Source organism: Staurois parvus, unplaced genomic scaffold (genome assembly GCF_062004578.1).
Source record: "Staurois parvus isolate SC_StPar_1 unplaced genomic scaffold, SC_StPar_1.0 ptg000021l, whole genome shotgun sequence".
NCBI classification, from domain to species: Eukaryota; Metazoa; Chordata; class Amphibia; order Anura; family Ranidae; genus Staurois; species Staurois parvus.
Genome location: NW_028317817.1, coordinates 3,088,054 through 3,108,153, shown reverse-complemented (window position 1 = coordinate 3,108,153; position 20,100 = coordinate 3,088,054). Strand labels below are relative to the sequence as shown.

General features: G+C 44.3%; 1 protein-coding gene across 2 annotated transcripts in view; it reads right to left on the bottom strand.

Annotated features, from left to right (window-relative positions):
• The window catches only part of OSBPL10 (oxysterol binding protein like 10), a 653,617-nt gene that overhangs the window by 281,947 nt on the left and 351,570 nt on the right, over positions 1-20,100 (bottom strand). For both annotated transcript variants that reach the window (XM_089690791.1, XM_089690795.1), the window contains one exon: positions 12,257-12,464. In XM_089690791.1, coding sequence (XP_089546917.1) covers positions 12,257-12,464 — 208 coding nt within the window. The remainder of the gene's footprint in view (positions 1-12,256; positions 12,465-20,100) is intronic.

Sequence of the window (20,100 nt, the reverse complement as noted above, 5' to 3'; positions counted from 1 at the left end):
AACACTCCCTCCAGGACTGTTATTGGATCTTTTTTTGAACAATAGATATTAACCAGTGTATATTCAGCTCCTTGTAATTTTCCCCTCAAAAATAAAAATCGGTCCTCTAGGTCCACAATTTTTCCCTCCAGTATAAACCTCACAATTTTTGACAACCAAATCACAACCCCTTTGGCCCTTTTAACTGGAGAGTCTGCGTAGAACCACATTACATAGTGCTTCATGTATAACTTCACATTTGTATCATGAGTTATATGTATCTCTTGGAGAAACACTACATCTATGGAGTGTTGGTGAATTTCCCTAAGTATCTTATATCATTTTATAAAGGAGTTTAACGCTTTCACGTTATAAGTCATACACTTATGACACTCATTTCAGCTATTATTTTCCTACCCTACCAGAGTTCCCTTCACAAAAAAGTATATGTAGACAATTTAAAATATGGACTTTCTCCCTTCTCCCCCTACAACCTTTCCCCATTTTCTTCCCTCCTCCCCTCTGTTTACCCATCCACACCCCACTTCTCCCCCTCCCTTCCCCCTCTTCTCCCACCCCTAAAACCCTCCCGGCCTACATATTGTACTGGAATCTGTTGTGGAAATTTTCCACTAGCGATTCCTAGTTTGGGGTGAAACTTAAAACATGCACACCACCCCCAATCCTTTACTGATGTCATCCCTCAGGTTAGGGTTGACAGCATGCATGCAGCGGCATGCGAAGGATAAAAAGAGAGAAGCTGCTGACACTATTCCTGTCAATCGATACCGAAAAGGCTTTTGACAGAGTTAACTAGGGTTTCATGATGGATAAGCTTGAGGTCTTAGGATTAGGGCCTAGAATGCTGAAGTGGATAAAAGGGCTTTATAGTGCTCCATTAGCGGTGGTTAAGATCAACGGATCCCTCTCTCAGTTCTTTAAAATGTATAACGGAACCACAGGGATGCCCACTTTCTCCTTTATTATTTGTTTTATCCCTGGAACCTGTCCTGGCGAGGGTAAGAAAATGTGTAGACATAGCAGGAATAAAGATACGGGAAGTGGAGCATAAAGTGGTAGCATATGCGGACGACATGTTGTTCTATAATGTAAATCCCAGAATAACGTTGCCTAACTTAATTAAACAGTACGGTGAGCTAAAAAATTTTAAAATAAACCCTGAAAAGTCAGAGATCTTAAATATCAATATACCAAAAGTTGAGAGGCTGAGTTCACAAAAAGACTTTCCATTTACATAGAGGGAAAATGAAATAGGCCACTTGGGAATAAAACTAATTTATTCAATAAAAGCCCTGTACCAGGCAAATTACATTCCAGTAGTTAACAAAATAAAAGAGGAACTGGGGAGATTGTCAAAAGGTGGCACTTCCTGGATAGGTCGTATAAACCTGGTAAAGATGGTGACAGTATCGAAAATCCTTTTTAAGTTTCACATGCTCCCAGTACACCTACCAGGATCTTTTTTCGGGATAATAAAGAAGATGATACTTTATTTGGGCAAATAAGAAACCAAGAATTAGGTACGAGGTATTGTGTAGGGCAAAAGGGAATGGGGGTTTGGGTATGCCAAATCCATTTGAGAAACTGTTGAACGTAACTATAGCCCCCAAACAGGGTACTTCTAGGATTTATAAGATTTTTATGGGTATGGAGGGTACTGATCCTCCCCATAAACAAGTAAGTGTTTCACCTTTATGTTAGAGAGGATGGGGAGAAAAGGGTACAATGGTACACATATGGTGGGATTGCCCGAAAATACAGGATTATATATTCAGGTAATATGTGGGATTACTGTACAGAGAGACTCGTGGACATTGTTATTTTATAAATCTAAACCTTTAGTAAAACTACACAAGAACAGCGTATTATATTATCTAGTCAGTGCAGCCCAGGGCTTGATTCCCAAATTTTGGCTTGCCCCAGACCCGACAAGCATAAATGACTGGGTTAACAGAGTGGAAAATATCTACAGGATGGAGGAGCTGTGTCATATTGAGGATGATAGTATAGAAAAATTTAGGAAAATGTGGAGTAGCTGGTTGGCTTTCAAAACATCTAAAAGATATCTGGAACTGGTTGGAATATAGGTGGAAGAGTGAAGTTCTAATGGAGTACCCGACAGAGAGAAGAAGATCGGAGGGAAGAGATAATATAGATAATCACGAGAAAGGACGAGAAAATAGGATTGCGATATGGACTAGGGAAAATGGAGGGGGGGGGGTAGGGGATAAGACGTGCAAATGGAACTTATGTACTGGAGAAGATATTTCTTTGTTTTTTTTTTACTTAGGTGTGCACTTAATGCTCTTGTATTGGAAAAAAATTAATAAAAGATAATAAAAAAAAAAATCATCAACCAAGAATCTTTTTTTCTTTTTTTTTTTTGAGAGGCAACACTCTGACCCATTTTATGCCCATTGATTGAACTTTGTTTGAATCCAAAGAACACATGATATTTTTGCATAGACTCATTATTGATTCTTTTCTGTTTTCGGTTGTAATACTGCCTCTGTCCATTTGTGGACACTCTTTCAGTAAATATTTTGTTTGCACCGTTTTACCTTTTTTATTATTGAACAATATTTTAAAATTATTAACTACCATATTGTAAATCTCTGAAATAATTCTGTATATTGTGACCGAGTGTATTACAGACATTTCTAAGAAAAAAGTCATTGTTATCACAGATATTGTGAACAGTTTGTGTTTCTAATAAAACACATAGTCACAGTTGTTTGGTGTGTAACAGATTAGATGAGTAGTTAACTAAACTCAGTGTCAGTCGCTCAGTCTGCTGGCACCTAGATTGTAGTTCAGCAAGTTGCAAAGGCAGGCCATAGACGGGCCGTTTATGAGCTGAATTTTCGGCCAATAAACGAAAAATTGGTCGGCGCGTTGCCGATGCTGCCACCAATGTCCACGAAAAATGGAAGTTTTTCATGGATTTTCCAGCATGACCGATAAAAATAAATGTGAAGATCCACGAAAAACGGCTGACGGGCTGGCCCCACTAACGGTGTGAATATCAGGTCGATTTTTCGTGCGGCCGAAAATTCGGCTGATAAACAACCCGTCTATGGCCCGCATAAATCTTTGTACAGGGTGAGGCTGAGAGTGTCATCCTCATGTATTGGTGGCAGCACAGCGAGATCTGACCTGGTGTTGGTCAGATATTGGTTTAAAATGGCTGGGATCAGACATTGCTGTTTTCACAATACTTATCACTGACATTACTATTGTCACAGTACTTATCACAGGGCAGCTACTGTAACCATTCAAAGGCCAAGTACACAGGAAAGAAAAAAGAAAATAATTTAATGGAAAATGGCATATTTAAAAGTAATTAACTTTATATACCTTTTATTTTTAAAGTTTTTGTTTCAGAAGCTGCATATTTGTGTGTGTTCAGCTTAAATGGTTACCACTTCCACCTGGCAGTACTAGGGTCGTCGGTTTGAATCTCAACCACGACACCACCTGCCTGGAGTTTGCATGTTCTCCGTGGGTTTCCTCCCGTACTCCAGCTTCCTCCCACACTCCAAAGGTAGGTTAATTGGCTCCTGTCTAAAATTGGCTCTAGTATGTATTTGTATGAATGTGAGTTAGAGACCTTATATTGTACACTCCTTAAGGGTTAGAGACTGATATGAATGTGCTATATAAATGTAAAGCACTGCGTAAATTGACGGTGCTATACAAGTACCTGTAATAAATAAAAATTTATAAAAATAATACAAAAAATTGATTTTTGAGTTTATCTGTAAAATCGATTTCTTGAAATACATCACGGGACACAAAGCAGGCTTAATAAACACGGCTGCCTAGGTAATGTGCCACCTACAGGCAAATGGACACTGGCAAAAAAGACTGGAAGTTCCCCCTATATAACCCCGCCTCACCAAAGACAGCATTAGTTTTATAGCAAGCAATAATTCCAGAATAGGGAAGGACCTCTATGTCCCGTGATGTACTCCAAGAAATTTTTTTTACAGGTAAGCACAAGAATCCAATTTTTTTTTTCATACATCTGGGGACACAGAGCAGGCTTAATAAACATGACTACCTGGGATGTCTCAAAGCACTGGTTATGATGGCAGGGAGACAAACGAGACAAAGCCACCACTCTAAGGCCCAAGAAGCTATTGTCAGGAGCCGCCCGACGTGTGGCTCGGCGCAGGCGCAGTGTGCCGACTCTCACTGGCGGATTCCTCTACCACAGGTGGATGTACTCAGGGGCCGCGACCTGGTCTCTGTCTGCTCCAAGTTCATCCCCACCATCATGGGCCCTGGTAAACAAGCAGACTGGCACTTAGACTCCGCGCTCTTGGGAATCCTATTCCGTGGGTTGCTAGAAGCACCGCCAGGCGGTTCATTACAGTACCATACGGCCATGACAGAGCCTGGAAGAGGACCATCCCCACTAGAGGACATATGCCAGCACCTGGCGGCTCTGACCCAAGCCGTTAAAATGCTGCAGGAGGGATACACACATCTTGAGAACCGCATCCAGACGGTAGCCGCACCTGCCACTACATCTCAGAGTCTGGCTACTCCTGCTCCGGCTGGAGAATCTTTGGGGCCACCTACTGGAGCAATAGCCACGTTGCCTCCTCCGGAACCCCGCGTTCCATTGCCAGAACGCTTCAGCGGAGATCGAGCAAGATTCAGGGCCTTCCAGAACGCATGTCTGCTTTACTTTAGCCTGCAGCCGCGAACATTTTCCACGGAATCAGTTAAGGTGGGATTCATTGTGTCACTGCTCCAGGATGAACCCCAGGGCTGGGCTCACCGACTGATGGAAAACCACGATTCCCACCTGGAGATGGTAACTGAATTCTTTGACACAATGGCAGTGTTGTATGATAACCCGCAGCGGGCAGCCTCCGCAGAAACGGCCTGGTACTCTCTCAGACAAGGCCGCCGGGCAGCGGAGGAGTATGCTTCGGAATTCAGACGATGGATGGGGGATACCCGGTGGAACGATGCCGCATTACGCCACCAGTTTCGCATAGGGCTGTCCGAGGCTCTTAAGGATGAATTAGCTCGGGTGGGCCTACCCGATTCCTTGAAGGACCTCATTACCTTAGCCATCCAAATTGACCGCAGACTGCGGGAACGCAGATTTGAGAGGACCAGCCAGGGTCAGAGAGCTACATGGGCACCCCCTCGGGTCTCAATCCAACCTCTGCTAGGGGAAAACCGGATCTCGGAGTCTGATGATGCCCCCTAGCCCATGCAGCTTGGATTGGCTCGGCCATCATTGTTGGCCGAGGAACGCCAGAGAAGACGATCTAGGAATCTTTGTCTTTACTGTGGAGAAGCCGGTCATATGGTGCGTTCCTGCCCAGTGAAACTGAGTAAGTCTGCTTCTGTTTTTTCTTCTGTATCCGCTGAAGGTCTCAATCAGTCCAATTACTTAGCCATGCCTGTTTCCTTTCAGCTCCCAGGAAGAACCATATCGGTGACGGCAATAATTGATTCCGGGGCATACAGTTGTTTTGTGGACTTAGATTTTGCCAACCAACAGAAAATCCCCCTCCGGACCAGGGAACGTGAGCTTAAACATATTTTTGGTTGACGGGTCACGTATCAAGTCGGGGTTGGTAGACCGGGAGACTCCCCCTATCTGTACTAGAGTAGCTGGCCACTGCGTTTCGTACTCGTTTTGGACACTTCGAGTATTTAGTCATGCCGTTTGGACTTTGCAATGCCCCGGCCACGTTCCAACACTTTATCAATGATGTATTTCGAGATTACCTCGATGTCTTCGTAGGTCATTTATTTAGACGACATATTGATTTTCTCTCCCTCCCTTGAAGCTTATAGGGGTTATGTCACAAATGTGTTGGAACGTCTACGCCAACACGGATTGTACGCTAAAGCTGACAAGTGCAGCTTCGAGCAGCACAGTATTGCGTTCCTGGGGCTGATCATCTCGACCACGGGGGTTGCGATGGATCCGTAGAAGGACTTGGCAATCTTGGATTGGCCAGTACCCGCGGACAAGAAGGGCGTGCAACGCTTCCTTGGCTTTGCAAATTTCTATAGAAAGTTCATCAGGAACTTCTCTGGTCTGGTGTCCCCCATTACCCAGCTTACCAAAAAAGGGGTCCGTTTCAGGTGGACACCCGAGGCTCAAACAGCGTTTGAAACCCTGAAGGGATTATTCACCACCGCTCCCATTCTTAGTCATCCTGATACCTCCTTGCCATATGTCTTGGAAGTCGATGCTTCGGAAAACGCAGTGGGGGCCATCCTGTTCCAGAGAAAAGGCACCAGGGAGCTCCTGCACCCAGTAGCGTTCTTCTCGAGGAAACTTACACCAGCAGAAAGGAACTATGATATTGGGGATCGAGAACTTTTGGCCATCAAGATCGCACTGGAGGAATGGAGATACTTGCTGGAAGGGGCCACGCATCCAATTCTGATCTTTACTGATCACAAGAATTTAGAATACTTGAGAACGGCAAAACGCTTGAGACCACGCCAAGCGAGATGGGCACTCTTTTTCTCCCGTTTCTCATTCCATATCATGTATAGGCCGGGGTCCAAGAACACAAAGCCCGACGCCCTTTCGCACATGTTTGAGGACCCTGAAGAGGTCCCCAAACCAGATACTATCTTGTCCTCGGGGAACTTTCTTGCCCTCCAAATGGAGCTACGTTCTAGGATACAGAATGCATCCGTAGGAATGCCAAACCCACCCGGGGTGTCCCTACAGAGCAAGGGAGGGCTTTTATGGAAGGAAGGGCTAATCGCGGTACCCGAAGAGGTCCAAACCTTGCTCCTGGGACACTGCCATGACCAACCGATGGCAGGCCATTTTGGGATGGCAAAAACGCTAGAATTACTCCAGCGCACATTCTGGTGGCCAAGCATGGCCAAGGATTGCGAGCTCTACGTTAAGACCTGCGCCACCTGTCAGAGGAACAAGCCCACCAGGAGCAAGGCCTGGGGTTTACTACTTCCACTGCCTATACCTGACCGGCCGTGGCAAATGATTGCGATCAACTTTATAGTCGAGCTTCCTCCGTCTCAGGACAACACCGCAATCTTCGTAATTGTGGATCGCCTGTCGAAGATGGCCCACTTCTTGCCACTTAAGAACACGCCCTTGGCTCTGGAAACAGCACAAATCTTCATAAGAGAAGTTGTAAGACTTCATGGAGTTCCTGAAGACATTGTTTCAGACCGGGGAGTCCAGTTTACCTTGACGTTCTGGAAAGCGTTATGCGAGGTGTTGAGGATCAGATTGTCCCTCTCTGCCGCCTAACACCCACAGACAAATGGGCAGACGGAGAGGACAAACCAGACGTTGGAGCAATACTTGAGATGCTATACGTCCTTCCTGCAGGACGATTGGCTGGCACTCTTGCCACTGGCCGAATTTGTGTATAACAATGCAAATCATTCAGCTACGGGGCAATCCCCATTTTTTGCGAACTATGGGTTCCACCCCACATTTCTGCCCGATCTGATTCCTGAAAGCCCAGTTCCTGCCACTCAAAGCATGCTGAATTTTTTTTCTGCCAACAACAAGGTGCTTCAAGAGGCCATTGCAAAAGCCCAGGAGGACAACAAAAGGGCCTCCGACAGGAAGAGAAGGGGGGAACTAGTGTTGCAACCTGGGGATCAGGTCTGGCTAGCAACAACGCATTTGAAGATGTCTTGCCCGTCGAAAGAACTGGGGCCAAAGTTTATGGGTCCATTTCGGGTGAAACGAATGATCAACAAAGTAGCGTATGAACTCGCTCTTCTGGAAACTTTTAAGATTCACCCAGTTTTCCATGTGTTGCTGCTGAAGGCAGCTACGCAAGACCCCTTCCCGGATCAGAGGTCCAGACCCCCGGAAGCAATAACCATTGATGAACAAGAAGAATTTGAGGTGGAAGCAATCTTGGGTTGCAGGAAAAGGGGGGACCAGACACAGTTCCTGATCAAATGGAAGGGTTATGGCCCTGAGGAGAACTCATGGGAACCAGCCCAAAATGTTCATGCCCCCAGACTTGTCCGGGAGTTTTATCGCAGCCACCCACGGAGGAGGGATCAGTTGGGCACCCGGAGTTTGCCCGTAGGGGGGGCAATGTCAGGAGCCGCTGCGGCGTGTGGCTCGGCACAGGCGCAGTGTGCCGACTCGCACTGGTGTGCGGGCACTAGGTCCTGGCCGGCCGCGGCGATGGCGGAACTCGTGCATGCGCACTCGGTACCGTGGGGGCGCGCCTGGCACCAATGACAGCGCAGGGCGCGGTATTTAAATCCGCTCTGCGCTGACACTGGTTGCCATATGGTCTCTTCTGTTTGTTCCTGCTCCTGTATTCGTGCTGATTGATTGCTGCCGACCCTGATTGTTCCTGACCGTGCTGTCTTCTCCTGCTCTGACCCCTGACTTGCCTGACCTCTCACTTGGATGCCTCTCATTGGATCTGACCTTCTGTTACTGACATGGCGAGTGACCCGACTATTCTCTGCCTGCTGCATTGTACCGCGCTGTCCCCACGGTTACCGACTCGGCTTGTCTGACCACGCTTCTGCTCAGCCATCCATCCATCCGTCCTGCTCGGACCCATCCGCCTCTTCACATCAGGCTCTCATCCTGCAGATACCTCTGGCGGATTCCTCTACCATGGGCGGGTGTACTCAGGTGCCGCGACCTGGTCTCTGTCTGCTCCAAGTCCATCCCCACCATCAGGGACCCTGGTGAACAAGCAGACAGGGACTTAGACTCCGCGCTCTGGGGAATCCTGTTCCGTGGGTTGCTAGAGGCACCACCAGGCAGTTTATTACATCTATACAGCAGCCTGCAAGGCACTATGACCAAATGCAGCATCTTCAGCCGGAGAAATTCCCAATTCATAAAGGTGTGACTTGAAGACCTGGTTGCAGTCTTGCACACCTGTTCCCTGCAGGCCTGATGACAGATAGCCTAAGAGGTGCCTACGCTCCTGATAGAGTGAGCCGTCACCTGAAACTAAGGATACTGTAGTCCCTATGCACACTGGACGTTTTTACAGCTGCTGTTTTTGGCTTTTGACGGGTTTTTTTTTACAGCCGGTAAACCCCCCAGCATGTTATCCTATGTGTCCATGCACACATAGACTAATCAACGTTTTTTGGCAAGGGCGTTTTTTTGGCTGGGAAAAAACCCAGGATTAGTAGGTTTCTAGAGGAGTTTTTTAGCTGTAAAATTGCTCTAACGCTGAAAAATGCAGCAAAACGCTGTAACTTGGGGTAAATCGCAGCAAACGGGCATTTTTGGAGGGTTTTTTTTACCAAAACATGGGGTTTTTTGGTTTAAAAAATGCTCAAAATGCAAACGCGAAAAAACGCAAATACAAAAACGCTAAAAAACTCACGTTTTTAATGTGACTTTACACAGCTAACATTACCAGCGTTATTAAAACACCCAGTGTGCATGGAGCCTTACTTTCAAGTCATAGGCCTTAGAAATCAGTTGCTGAATCCACAGTGAAATGGTTGACTTGTTAGCCAGCTGACCCTTTTTGAGTCCATCAGGAGGACAAACAGCGAGTCCGGCTGCCTAACCTCAGCAGTAAGCTCCAAATACCGCTTTATAGCCTGCACAACATCCAATGCGTGAAGGGCCTTATCCCAGAAACTCCAGCCAGGAAAAAAAGTAAGCCAATACAATGCATTGATTTGGATCAGGGGTCTCCAAGCTTTCTAAACAAAGGGCCAGTTTACGGTCCTTCAGATATAAGGGCGGCCGGACTCTTGGGAGTAGAAAGGGTCCTGACTTCCACGGAACAAACAATGCCACATCTTTGGTATCACTGGGAGGAATAGCGCCCCATCGTTACTGTCATTAGGCCCCATTGCTAGTGTCACTAGGAGGAATTGTGCCCCATCATTGGTGTAACTGGGAGGAATTGTGACCTGTCATTGGGAGTTATTCTGCCCCTTTAATGGTATAAGTGGAACAAAATAGTGCCCCAAGGGCCGGATAAAAGTAGGCAAAGGGCCAAATCTGCCCCCGGGCCGCAGTTTGGAGACCACTGATTTAGATGAATGAATAAAACCACTTTCGGCAAAAAAGACAAGTGAGGGAGAAGATCCACTTTAGAAAGTACCAGAAAAGGTTTATTACTGGAAAGAGCCACCAACTCCGATACCCTCCCAGCTGAAGTAATAGTGACCAGGAAGACAACTTTCTGAGTCAGAAGCACCAATGGAATACCCAGGATCAACTCAAATAGAGATTTCTGCAAGACTGGCAAAACCATGTTGACATTCCACAGTGACAATGGAAACCTGACCGGGGGAACCATACAGGCGACTCTCTAAATGAATGCTCATACCAAAGAATGGGAAGCAATTGGCCTGTGGAAAAATATTACCAAGGCCAAGATCTGCCCCTTAACGGTACTCATGGCCAGCTTCAAATCTACTCCAGTCTAAAGGAAAGCCAAAATCTGACCACATACCTGTGGAAATGAAATTTCCTAGCCTCACACCAGGCTATATAGGCTTTCCAGGTCCTCTGGGAAATATTTCTAGAAGACTCCTTCCTGGCCCTCAACAGAAACGGGATGACTGTCATAGACACACCCCTATCCTTCAAGACCCTGGCTTCAATAGCCAAGCTGTTAAAGCTAGTGGCCATAAAGAAGGATGGCAAATCAGACCTTGCTGTAGAAGAACCAGTCGAGCCAGAAGCATCCATGGATCATCCGCTGCTGGGTTTAGTGTCAGAAAAAACAAATATTTCTGGGCTAAGCTGGAGTGATTAGAATTACCAGATTTTTCTCCACCCAACTCCTGCGCAACAAACGTGGAAGAGATTGGATCTGAGGAAACATGTATATCAGTGAGAACTGATCCTAAGGCATCACCAGGGCATCTGTTGCAATTGCCTGAGGATCCCTGGTCCTGGACACAAACCTCCTCAGCTTTGTGTTGAACCAGGATGCTGGCAGATCTACATCCGGCATGCCCCATCTTTGAAAAGCGCCCTACAGACCTCTGGATGACTCCCCCGCAGTCAGCTGCCGATGGCTGCGTAAATTCGCTTGCCAATTCTCTACCCCCCTGGGATGTGTACTGCGCACAAAGTGGGAAAATGAATCTCTGCTCAGGACAGAATAAGATTCACCTATTCCTGGGCTGCACAACTTCTGGTGCACCCTGGAGACTGACATATTCTACTAGCATTGTCTGACTGAACTCTGACAGGAAGGCCCTGCAACTGCTCTGTCCACTGCAAAAATATCAAACAAATCGCCTGAAGTTCCAAAATGCTGATTTCCTCTGGAGACCAAATCTCTTGTATGGAATAATGCCCCATCACACCTCCCTACCCTACGAGGCTGGTGTCAGTTGATACCACCTTCCATGAAATGGGGAGAAAAGACTTCTCTGCCTCCAACCTCAGCGGTAACATCCACCAATCCAAGGAGTCATTAAGGGAATAATACGTATAAAACGATCCCCTATCCTGCCAAAAAACAGTTGCCGTGCCAGCAGGATTGTTAATATGGCTAAACAAGGTCTAGCAGGTCACTTCTGCCAAGAGAGGAAGAGTATGAATCAATGTACTTCATGGCATCACGTATGCAGTGCTGGGAGGCATCCGATGACAACAGATTGCCAAAGCTCAAACACCAGCCATTGAGCACCAATGAAATATGAGATAGTGACAATTCTTATCCTGGAAGGAAAAGGGTGTGCCTATTAGCAGTCAATACAGGCCAAAAAAGCTCTTTTGGCGTAAGGGAAATGTGGGCCATCTAGGTAGACAGAGCATGCAAATATAGGAGGACAAACGTTTTTTACAAATGATGGGAGCCATGTTTACTTGTTATCCTTTTAAAGATTAGTGCTTAGCTCATGGGAGGCTCACGCGCATAATGAGGGTCAGTGGAATGGGACGATTATGGGATCCTCCTAAAATTTCTCTCCCTTCCCATCCCTGACTGCAATCCAGATATTATAATGTTTTAGACTTGGAAACAAAATGGTAGCAACCAGAAAAGGTGGACTTCAGCAGTAAAGAAGAGGCAGTGACTAGACTTTTATCCCTCACTATAGTCTGTCTAAAAAATAAAGACAGAAAGATATGACATGAGCAAAAGTAAGGTTGTGTGTAAAGTAATCTTAGTTTTTATAGGTTTAAATAAAATTAAGCTTTAAACATTGGGGTCTGGTGTGTGAGCCACTCATCTCTTCTATTTCAGCAATTCATTAATTTCTTTAAACTTTGTAGATCAGATAAAAAGATTCTAATTTTCTATAATCTCACCTGTCATCACAGTTTTGCTGTTCTGCCCAGCTTGATATACACTCTGTTGTAGTAAGTGAAGACACTCGCCAAGGCAGCCAAGGGTAGCAGCTGAGGTAGCTTTCAGGAGGAGTAAGTCCTGATCCAAGGCAGATAGTGGGCCACTGCCTGAAAGGGATTCAATGGCATGAACCAAATTTTTCTGCTGTCCTTCGACTTCAGCCATAACCTGACAAATGAAAAATAAAAACAATTAATCACCGTTATTTAAATGTCTGAGATTTTCAAACATCGTTACAGATCCCAAATAATAAAAAATCACATTATACTCTCGAAGGTGAATCTGCCACATACTGGCCTTGGATCTTATTGCTCGTCAAAGTGGCTTTGTCATAATTAATACATACACAGCTCTGAGTACTGGTTGCAGCTCAGAAGCAGTATTCTAATTGCTGATTATTGGGCAAGAAGCAGATCAGCAAGGAGAACTGCTATATTTTCTATGTAAAAATAGAAACTCTGTAAAGTCCTTGCGCCCTACATGTTCCATCAAAGAAAGTAGAAAATACTCGATAAGTGGTTAATTAACAGTCCATCACTGCATCCTTCTTTGCGGACATCCACCTTTGTATTTTTTCAAGTTCCTATGGAGTAGACAGACAGAGAAATCAAGGAACATGCAGGGGGCCCAGTATGAAGAGAAAAAGATACAATATGGTCATCATACTATTTCAACATTTCATGTTGTCTAAATCAGATGCATGTATTTTTAAGTCATCAGCTCTGCAATTAAATTACATAATGCCTTCTCAGTTTGAATGTTTCACACATTTATTAAAGACAAAATTATGTACATTAAGCATGCCATTCTAGAGGGTGTCTGTATGTCAAACATTTGGAAATGTTTTAGCAGCTACGGTATTTACTTTTTTGGCACCGAGGTGTATGTACGTAAGTTCAGTTTAAATACATAGATTGCTAAATAATGTTACCAACAACAACAATTTAATTTGACAAGTTTAAAAATTTTGTAGAGCCAGCCACAAATAGCTTCGCGTGATAAAAACAATAAAAAAGATACTGTTACACTGCCTGTAACACTGTGCTTAAGTATAGATGGTAAAGTGGCACTGATGCTTCTCAATAAGATGAAAGCTCCCATTAGTGAATTCATAGAGCAGTCTTTCCTCTGTCCTGCACCCATTCACTTTGATCTTATGCCCATGCAAGCAACATGATGCAGCAGTAGGCATACAGCAGAAGGAAAAGCTGGAAATGACTATGATGAAAGGATGGTTGTGATCTTCGACCTCATTATTACAAAAGAACATTAAGGAGACAGTTTCATCCTATGAGATCCTGCAGAGTGGAACTTAATAATGAGGACACAGTGTTTTCCTGGACAAAGCTGCTCTCATTGCGAACATCAGGTCCGTGACACTAATGAACACTGCCCGCTACCTCTTTGTGACAAAATAACATCTCATTTGAAGGGCTGTAAGACAAGGCAGCACAGCAACTAAAGCTCAGGTTACTAGCTACATGCTGAGCAACATCAGTGTAGCATTGCTTGATTTCAACATGACGGCTGTGTCACATCTCTTACTGATGTCTGGGGTGATTATGAGGGACAGGTTAGAACTATAAACAGAAAGAGAACCACAAGACCTCTTACTCTTGTAAAGTGCATTCAGCAGGCTTTACAGGTTGAACAGCGGGATGCAAAGACATTAAACTATTATGCAGATATGGACAGGTCACTGCTAACTGACCTTAGTCATAACCAAAGGAGCTTAATATATCTACTACCATAAAGTTGGAATTTTGTCTTACCAGTAAAATCCATTTCCTGGAGTACAGTATGGCATACAGGCTTCTAAGTCTTTACATTTGGGTTATATACAGCTACCATCGGGTGATAGGACTTCCCCTATCAGTCATCCCACTCCCAGCTAATTGCAGTTTTGTAACAAGTAATAGGGAGATCATAAAAACAGACAGCAGGGTCCTGTGTTCTGTACATATACTGCAAAAAATGTATTTTACTGATGAGTCAAAAAGCTTATACAGTATGGGACACAGACTTCTTAGTTTTTACAAATAGGGCGCCTAAAAGCAGTCCAAAAGAGTTCTTGGCAACAAAGCAAACACCACCTACAGGCCCATATAATAACTAAACAATTAAAGAAGACTCAAAAGCCCAGGGAGCAGCCTTGCAGCACCTTATGGCTAAAACTGGCATCAGAAAAGGCTTGAACATCTAGCCATCTGTCCACTGACAGAGAAATAGTTTGAAACACTGGTTCTTCTGGAGCATTTGCCAGGAGTCTGAGAATGTCGGGCTATCAAGTTCTCCTGGGCTACTTCAGTGCAATGAGGATCAACAAGAACACTTCCTTCTTGATCATGTGAAGCAGGTCAGGAAGAATCTGGGGGGTGGAAAGACATAGATCACACTAAAGTGATACCATTGAATCACCAGAGCACCTACTGGAAATTCCATAGGGTCCCTGGATCTGGTGACAAACCTTCCCAGTGTGTTGTTGAACCTGGAAGGCAGGAGATTCACGTCTAGCTTTTCCTACCTGCAGCAAAGCTCTTGAAACATGTCTGGATGGAGAGCCAATTCCCCAGGTATAGACGCTGACAACTTTAAATCGCCTTCCAATTCTTCATGCCTGAGATTAGTATAGTGTGCAGGGTAGGAATGTGAGTATCTAAGAGAATTAAATGTATTTCCCATTGGGCAGCATGGCTCCTTGTGCCTCCTTGATGACTGATGTAAGCCATGGCCATGTCATTGTTTGACTTGATTTTTGTTCGGTGACTTGCAGGAAGGTAGTCCAGTAATACAGGGAAAACTGAATTATCCTGAATTCAAGAATGCTGATGGGAAGGAAAGCTTTCTTTGCTGACCACATCCCCTGCACTGTGAGGGTGTCCATGACTGCTCTCTAGCCAGTCAGGCTGACATTGGTGGTGCAAATCTTCCATGATTGCAGAGGAAAAGGCTTCCCTAACTCCAGTGCTGGGCTGTAAATCCACCACGCAAAGGAAAGTCTGGCCCTAGGAGTCAGACATCTGGGAAAATCCAAAGGACAGTGTCTGCTTGTCCCAGGCTGCTAAAATGTTGACTCGCAAGAACAAACCGTGGGTGTTCTTTGAGACCTGAGATTCTATGTGCAAGTGCAGAGGGACAGACGTTTGCCCTGAGGAAGGAAAGTCGTGGACAGGGTCGTGTCTAGAATATTTGGACAGGTTCGTGTCTAGAATACCCTGGGAAATTGTTTAGGCAATAATTTCTTCAGGTTGAGAATTCAGCTAAAATACTTAAAACTTGACAAAGTCTAGAAAAAGTGGTCTCTCAGGAAGAAAGGAGGCTGATCCTTCAGAAGAAGATTGTTTAGGTACCCCAAAACTTAAACCTCTCAGGAGCGGAGTACAGCCAGTACTGGATCAAGCTCCTTGGTGACAACAAAAGGGGCTGTGGAGAAGCCAAAAGGAAGGGGGACAAATTGATAGTGCAGGTCACCCAACGCAAATAACATTGGTGTTGTTGCAGGTAGGCATTCTTGAGGTCTATGGAAGCCAGAAAATCCGCCAGAAGAAAGACAATGACAGACCTTGAGTTCTCCATGCAAAACCTTTTTATCCACGGGGAGTTGAGAACTTTTAAGTCCAGAATTGGTTAAGCTTCCAAATTACGCCTCAGGACTATAAAGGGGTTTAACTAAAACCCTTAAAAGCAAAAAAAAAAAAACTGTTACACGACAGTCATTAGATTTGTACTGAGTGTCTTATTCTGTTTCGTGTTTCTATATTTTTTAAAATTTCTTTCAGACACTTTTTCTTGAAGTTCTTAAAAGAATATAAAAGAATATGAGATCATTCTACTAGATCATTCTACTATATATTATATATTATATATATATATATATATATATATATATATATATATATACTGTATATACATACACACACACACTGTGTGTGTGTATATATATATATATATATATATATATATATATATATACACACAGTGGGGCAAAACAGTATTTAGTCAGCCACCAATTGTGCAAGTTCTCCCACTTAAAAAGATGAGAGAGGCCTGTAATTGGCATCATAGGTAGACCTCAACTATGAGAGACAAAATTAAAAAAAAATCCAGACAATCACATTGGCTGATTTGGAAAGAATTTATTTAGAAATTATGATGGAAAATAAGTATTTGGTCACCTACAAACAAGCAAGATTTTTGGCTCTCACAGACCTGTACCTTCTTCTTTAAGAGGCTCCTCTGTCCTGCACTCATTACCTGTATCAATGGCACCTGTTTGAACTTGTTATCAGTATAAAAGACACCTGTCCACAACCTCAAACAGTCACACTCCAAACTCCACTATGGTGAAGACCAAAGAGCTGTCGAAGGACACCAGAAACAAAATTGCAGAGCTGCACCAGGCTGGGAAGACTGAATCTGCAATAGGCAAGCAGCTTGGTGTGAACAAATCAACTGTGGGAGCAATAATTAGAAAATGGAAGACATACAAGACCACTGATAATCTCCCTCGATCTGGGGCTCCACGCAAGATCTCACCCCGTGGGGTCAAAATGATCACAAGAACGGTGAGCAAAAATCCCAGGACCACATGGGGGACCTAGTGAATGACCTGCAGAGAGCTGGGACCAAGGTAACAAAGGCTACCATCAGTAACACACTACGCCGCCAGGGACTCAGATCCTGCAGTGCCAGATGTGTCCCCCTGCTTAAGCCAGTACATGTCCGGGCCCGTCTGAAGTTTGCTAGAGAGCATTTGGATGATCCAGAAGAGGATTGGGAGAATGTCATATGGTCTGATGAAACCAAAATAGAACTGTTTGGTAGAAACACAACTCGTCGTGTTTGGAGGTGAGAGAATGCTAAGTTGCATCCAAAGAACACCATACCTACTGTGAAGCATGGGGGTGGCAACATCATGCTTTGGGGCTGTTTCTCCGCAAAGGGACCAGGACGACTGATCCATGTACAGGACAGAATGAATGGGGCCATGTATCGTGAGATGTTGAGTGCAAACCTCCTTCCATCAGCAAGGGCATTGAAGATGAAACGTGGCTGGGTCTTCCAACATAACAATGATCCAAAACATACCGTCCGGGCAACAAAGGAGTGGCTTTGTAAGAAGCATTTCAAGGTCCTGGAGTGGCCTAGCCAGTCTCCAGATCTCAACCCTATAGAAAACCTTTGGAGGAAGTTGAAAGTCCGTGTTGCCCAGCGACAGCCCCAAAACATCACTGCTCTAGAGGAGATCTGCATGGAGGAATGGGCCAACATACCAGCAACAGTGTGTGCCAACCTTGTGAAAAAAAGGAAACCTTTGACCTCTGTCACTGCCAACAAAGGATATATAACAAAGTATTGAGATGAATTTTCTATATTGACCAAATACTTATTTTCCACCATAATTTTCAAATAAATTCTTTCCAAATCAGCCAATGTGATTGTCTGGATTTTTTTTCTCATTTTGTCTCTCATAGTTGAAGTCTACCTATGATGCCGATTACAGGCCTCCCTCATCTTTTTAAGTAGGAGAACTTGCACAATTGGTGGCTGACTAAATACTTTTTTGCCCCACTATATATATATATATATATATATATATATATATATATATATATACACACACACACACACATACAGTACCTCACAGAAGTGAGTAGAGTACACCCCTCACGTTTTTGTAAATATTTTGTTAAATCTTTTCATGTGACAACACTGAAGAAATTACACTTTGCTACAATGTAAAGTAGTGAGTTTACAACTTGTATAACAGTGTAAATTTGCTGTCCCCTCAAAATAACTCAACACACAGCCATTAATGTCTAAACTGCTGGCAACAAAACGGAGTACACCCCCTAAGTGAAAATGTCCAAATTGGGCCCAAAGTGTCAATATTTTGTGTGGCCACCATTATTTTCCAGCACAGCCTTTACCCTCTTTGGCATGGAGTTCACCAGAGCTTCATAGGTTGACACTGGAGTCCTCTTCCACTCCTCCATGACGACATCACGGAGCTGGTGAATGTTAGAGACCTTGCGCTCCTCCACTTTCCGTCTGAGGATGCCCCACAGATGCTCAATAGAGTTTAGGTCTGGAGACATGCTTGGCCAGTCCATCACCTTTACCCTCAGCTTCTTTAGCAAGGCAGTGGTCATCTTGGTGGTGTGTTTGGGGTAGTTATTATGTTGGAATACTGCCCTGCGGCCCAGTCTCCGAGGGGAGGGAGGGGATCATGCTCTGCTTCAGTATGTTACAGTACATGTTGGCATTCATGGTTCCCTCAATGAACTGTAGCTCCCCAGTGCTGGCAGCACTCATGCAGCCCCAGACCATGACACTCCCACCACCATGCTTGACTGTAGGAAAGACACACTTGTCTTTGTACTCCTCACCTGGTTGCCACCACACACGCTTGACACCATCTGAACCAAATACGTTTATCTCATCAGACCACAGGACATGGTTCCAGTAATCCATGTCCTTAGTCTGCTTGTCTTCAGCAAACTGTTGGCTGACTTTCTTGTGCATCATCTTTAGAAGAGGCTTCCTTCTGGGACGACAGCCATGTAAACCAATTTGATGCAGTGTGCGGCGTATGGTCTGAGCAATGACAGGCTGACCCCCCACCCCTTCCACCTCTGCAGCAATGCTGGCAGCACTCATACGTCTATTTCCCAAACACAACCTCTGGATATGACGCTGAGCACGCACATTCAACTTCTATGGTCGACCATGGCGAGGCCTGTTCTGAGTGGAACCTGTCCTGTTAAACTGCTGTATGGTCTTGGCCACCGTGCTGCAGCTCAGTTTCAGGGTCTTGGCAATCTTCTTATAGCCTAGGCCATCTTTATGTAGAACAACAATTCTTTTTTTCAGATATTCAGAGAGTTCTTTGCTATGAGGTGCCATGTTGAACTTCCAGTGACACAGGGGCGGGAAAATGGCTAATTGGGCCCAATTTGGACATTTTCACTTAGGGGGTGTACTCACTTTTGTTGCCAGCGGTTTAGACATTAATGGCTGTGTGTTGAGTTATTTTGAGGGGACAGCAAATTTACACTGTTATACAAGCTGTACACTCACTACTTTACATTGAAGCAAAGTGTCATTTCTTCAGTGTTGTCACATGAAAAGACAGAATAAAATATTTACAAAAATGTGAGGGGCGTACTCACTTCTGTGAGATACTGTATATATATATTTTTATATATATATATATATATATATATATAATAAAACCTTGGATTGCAAGTATAATTTGTTCTGGAAACGTGCTTGTAATCCTAAGCACTCGTATATCAAAGCGAATTGAATTTCTCCATAAAAATGAATGGAAATTCAGATGATTTGTTTCACAACCATTTATTCATATAAAAATGATTACAGTAATACAAAATTCAGTATAAAGTAAAAAAACAAACAAAATTAACCTGCACTTTACCTTTGAAAAGAATCGTGGCTGGTGTGAGAGAGACAAGCGAGAGGAAAGGAGGGTTATTGTGAGGGACGTTCATCACTAACGGGATCACTGCTATCTGTTGGCTCACTGGAATCTTTTTTTAATTGTGTGACTTTAACATTGACACTTGCTTTTGCCTTCTTTTGAAGATTTGGCAGAAATGTGACATTGCACTGTCCTTAAACAGATTTATCATTTGCACTGCTATAGCCTTATTCGGGTGGTGCTTTCCTACAAAATTTTGCACTGTTTCCCACATTTTATACATATCCCTAATCTGATTTGAAGTGAGGGATTCCTCTGCCTTTTTATCCTCCTCACATGAGATCCCCTCCATAACCTCTTGCT